The sequence below is a fragment of the Anopheles merus genome, chromosome 2R (genome assembly GCF_017562075.2).
Source record: "Anopheles merus strain MAF chromosome 2R, AmerM5.1, whole genome shotgun sequence".
Lineage (NCBI taxonomy): Eukaryota > Metazoa > Arthropoda > Insecta > Diptera > Culicidae > Anopheles > Anopheles merus.
In genome coordinates, this window is record NC_054082.1 from 4694050 (window position 1) to 4698352 (window position 4303).

Here is a 4303-nt window from a genome sequence, read left to right on the forward strand (position 1 = left end):
TGCATGCCTTTCCTTCATCTCCCGCCCTACCTTTGCCTTCTGCTCAAACACACTCGGCGGTAGCAGCGAGATGGGCAGATGTGTTTTGATGAATCGGGGCGTCTTCATTTCCGCCAACATGAAACCGGCCGGTTGAGAAAGTTGTTCGATGAACTTCATGCTTTCTACGTCGTGCTCGTTTTCCTTCAAAAATTCAGCCTTCACTTCATCGTGCACAAACAGGTGGAATCTGTAGGAAATGTGTGTCAGAAATTATCTAAATTTTTAACTTCACACTGAGCTTGGTGTACTTACTCCAGGAAGGGAAATCTCTGCGTCAGCGGAATGCTTTTCGCGGTTTCAAAATCAAGCTCGTTGCATAGCAACCAAACCATCTCCTGCGACCATGTGGTGCCCGACCGTGGATAGGTGACGATCTGCGGATAAACATAACACATCAGTAGGCATTGCAACGGCTTTAATTGAACGCAAAGGTACATTACCCACGTGTCGTCCGGGCGTGCTTCGAAAGAGTACAAGCTTTCCGCATACTGCTTGAAGCGGGACGGGAAAAACCATCGCTTTTCGCCGACTTGTACAAATCCGGTACGTTCTCCTAAAAAAAAAAACACCGAGCCACATTAAATAAACTAATCAATTACAAACCAATTAAAAACGAACCATGAAAATCTTTCAGCAACTGTTCGTTTTGTTTGGGCTCTACAAAGTCTACGCTGTATGGGAACGGCATTTTCGATGTGATACACTACACAGGCCACAAGCTATTCCAAAGCCTACCAAGACAACCAAACACCCACCAACGATGGGATCGAAAACGAAACTGAGGCGCGAAGCGATCCAGCAACCACCAATCAACAATCATCGACGCCATCATCGTCATCATCAGCATGGCTGGAGTCGTCGTGTTACCGAAATATGCTGACCGTAGTCGGGGTAGGTGTTTTGTGTTGAGTAGGAGAAAGTTTTTTGTTGACACAGTTCCGCAGCTTCGGGTGGCGCACCCGAAAGCAAGCATCGGCCGGAAGGGGCAACGGCGCTTCGTAACCATCATATTATAATGAGTGTGCGGTTTTCGTGCTGCAAGCTTTACCGTTAACAGTGACGGATTTCAATTGCCGTCGGTTTCCACGGCGCCTCAGTGGTCAGTGCAATTTCCTTCAATCACAATCTGGCATGCGATGAAGGCGATGTTGAATGAAGGCCTTTCTTTTCTTTTATTTGTATGATAAACGATGTAATGGAATGTTACACTGCCAGAACCGCGATTGGTGTTGTATCAGACTGCCAGAAAGTGAAAGTTAAACTTACTGAAGTTGTGTTTTGTTCACTTGAGATCACTTGAGATCGTGTGAGATCACCGCATAGCTAAATCGCAGTGTGGGGAAATTGTTTCTCAAATCACTGTGAAATAAAAATTGATTGGATTTTTAAAATCTTTATGATTTTGATAATTGCATACATCAATATTCCCTTTTCAAGTCTACAAGGGGATTTGCCTAATAGAAAATATATTACATACCGACAAATTTTCATTTAGCACACTTGCTTGTATAGTTTTGCAAATAATCAATCACGCAACGTAAAACGCCTTCGAATTTCATAGGAAAATGAGCACGATTCTAGGAAAACACGTGCACCGCTTGTCGTGCAGCCGTTTCCATTCAAACACATTTCTTTACAGCGGCTTACCTTGCGCTCTGCCATAGTGGATCGCCATCAATAGAGCCATTTTACAGCGGCACATCGCAGCAGCTGACTGTCAAAATGCTAGTCAGAAGAAAAACACCCGCAGTTATGCAAACCAGCCCGCGGTAGTGTTCGATTTCGTTCGATTTTTCCTGTTTTTGTGCGTCGACTGGACCAACAGTGAAGAATGCTTCGAAGTACGGTGTACCGGCTCTGTGTTCCGGGCGGATTTGTGTCGGCTGGACTGCTACCGTTCACGCTCAACGACCATGATCAGGTCAAAATCGACACCAAAACCGTACAGAGCATGTACGAGGAGGCGCCCGGTGACAAACAAACCGGCGTGGAGCGGCTACAGATGATGTTTACGATTGAGTAAGTGTATGCGGAGCACCGGGTTTTCTCGCGATTCGTCAATGTACCTTTGCTTGTTGCAGTGAATTTGGCCGAGTATCGAGCGAGCTCAACTCCATCTATCAGGCCGGCTTTCTTGGCTTCCTGTTCGGCGCTTGCTACGGTGGGTTCGTGAACTCCCGCGTCGCCTACATGAACTTCCTCGAGCGCAACCAGGCAACGGCGTTCCAGTCTAGCTTCGAGGCAAAAAAGAAACTGCAGGACCAGGTTACGCTCAACTTCGCCAAGGGTGCATTCCGTTGGGGTTGGCGTTTGGCACTGTTCACCACCAGCTATGTGTAAGTGGCTATTTTCCCCCCTTTTGGATATGTATCCTTCAGCGTAATCACGCTTCCTCACTTTGCAGTGGCATTCAAACGGTCGTGTCGGTGTACCGAGGGAAATCCTCCCTGTACGAGTATCTGGCCGCAGGTGGCGTTACGGGCGCGATGTACAAATTCAGCATGGGGCTGCGCGGGATGGCCTCCGGTGGGCTCGTTGGCCTGGCGCTCGGCGGTCTGGCCGGTGGACTGTCGCTCGGGATAATGCGTGCGACCGGTACCACGATGGAGGAGGTTCGATTTTGGCAGTACAAATGGCACACGAACCGCGAGCAGGCGATACGCGACTCGATGAAAAAGCAAACCGACGCGGAAGAGGAACCGTTACTAACGCACCATCACAACAAGTTCGGCACCGCCAACCTCGATCTCGACGCGATCGAGGCGGAAAAGCGCAAGATTCAGCTGGCGGTGGAGCGGGAAACGTTGATGAAAAAGTTGGAACAGGAAGAACAGGTGGAAGCGGTAGCGGCTGCGGCTGCGGCAACTGCAGCAGCAACAGCAGCGGCAGCGGTTAAAAAATAAAGCTTAAGTTCCATTGGAGAGATACGTTGCAGCGTTTTTTTCTTTCACTCCAAGCTATTAACATCTATACACGACACACGGTTGTCGTAGATGGATGAAAGATACAGTACAGAAGAAGAAGTTTTTATTTCAAACGGATGTATAGAAACGGAGATAAATACACTCACACAGAGAAAATCAGCGTATCCTTTTGCCCTTTGGGGGTAGAGGATGTAACCGGACACACATTAGGAGAGGGATGGGGAGTCGGGAGGAACAGAATAGAAGAAAGATGGCGCAGTGGATACACGTTGCTCCTCGCTCCTTTAACTTATTGTCTTCATGTCGGGCAAGGATTTGGATTTCATTAGCTTCTTTTTGGCTTGCTGTTGCTCGTGCTTGAGGCGTAGCTGAAGCAGTACTGCCGCACCGCAGCCATCTGTGTGGGAGAGGGGATCGGGGACAATGGCGGGATGGAAAGTAGAAAAAAAGGGAAGAGAATAAGGATTAAAAATGGATTTTTTAATAAAGATAAAGAACCACTAAAACGGAACAAAAGGAAGATAAGTGTGTGACGCGCGTTAGATGAACGCGCCTATCCGCAACACGCGCCCATGCGCACCACGTGTGATGACGGCGTGTTAGGGATGGGCGCAACAGAGAAACGATCAGATGCTACACGAGCGACGAGACAGCTAACTCAACGGTTACTTTTCGACTTTTATTAACGTACAACATAATAAAATTATTTAAAAAAATCTATCTACATTAAGGTATGTGGATGTGTGTGTGTATGTATGCATGCATGTGTGTGTGTTTTTGTATATGTTGTTCTATTGCGTTTGCGAAACATGTAAAAAGCGACCAGAGATGAACGTACGTACGACGACGCACAAATAAGGATAGCACACACACACACACACACACACACACACACACACACATACACAAGTACACATTACATACACAGAGACGCCTAAACAAACATAAATGAAATGAAAATTTAACATAAAAATCGCTCCGTTTTAAAGTTAGAAGGTGTGGTGTAAATTGTTGGTACTGATTATTGTTTTACGTTCTTCCGCTAACAAAACACAACAATGATGCAGCTTAAGGTGAACGATGAAAGGTGGGAAAAAAATAATAGTGAGAATGTCGGTGGAGGGGTCGGTGGTGGTTTGCGGGAAACAGAGGAACTGGGGTAGATGACGCATCCGAGAGCTTTAATGTACGAAGAGGAGGGACGCATCGACATCCTCTAAATCCTCCTACCTAGCCACGCGCATAAAGCACCCCTGTTTTCGTTAGATTCTATTGCTTTTCCTCCTTGAGCATGCGGTGAAGGGTGGCACCCACCCAAACACGTGAATGTATGTGTG

The 4303-nt window shown here is 47.1% G+C and overlaps 2 protein-coding genes across 2 annotated transcripts in view; one reads left to right on the forward strand and one right to left on the reverse strand.

The window, feature by feature from the left end:
• LOC121590414 (sulfotransferase 1C4) overlaps positions 1-753 on the reverse strand; it is a 1512-nt gene extending 759 nt beyond the window's left edge. The window contains exons 1-4 of the mRNA XM_041910076.1: positions 661-753; positions 483-595; positions 295-416; positions 31-229 (exon numbers count right to left, since the gene is read on the reverse strand). Coding sequence (XP_041766010.1) covers positions 31-229; positions 295-416; positions 483-595; positions 661-730 — 504 coding nt within the window. The 5' untranslated portion in view covers positions 731-753. The remainder of the gene's footprint in view (positions 1-30; positions 230-294; positions 417-482; positions 596-660) is intronic.
• Positions 754-1873: 1120 nt separating this feature from the next.
• On the forward strand, positions 1874-2963 carry LOC121590416 (RPII140-upstream gene protein). Its single transcript, XM_041910077.1, has 3 exons — positions 1874-2061; positions 2124-2378; positions 2447-2963. The coding sequence occupies exons 1-3, from the start codon at positions 1874-1876 to the stop codon at positions 2943-2945; spliced, it is 942 nt and encodes a 313-aa protein (XP_041766011.1). The 3' UTR covers positions 2946-2963.
• Positions 2964-4303: the final 1340 nt, after the last annotated feature.

Coding starts and splice junctions, on each gene's coding strand:
- LOC121590416 (XM_041910077.1), top strand. CDS start 1,874: ATGCTTCGAAGTACGGTGTACCGGCTCTGTGTTCCGGGCGGATTTGTG. Junction 2,062..2,123: donor CAGATGATGTTTACGATTGA/GTAAGTGTATGC, acceptor TGCTTGTTGCAG/TGAATTTGGCCGAGTATCGA. Junction 2,379..2,446: donor CTGTTCACCACCAGCTATGT/GTAAGTGGCTAT, acceptor CTCACTTTGCAG/TGGCATTCAAACGGTCGTGT.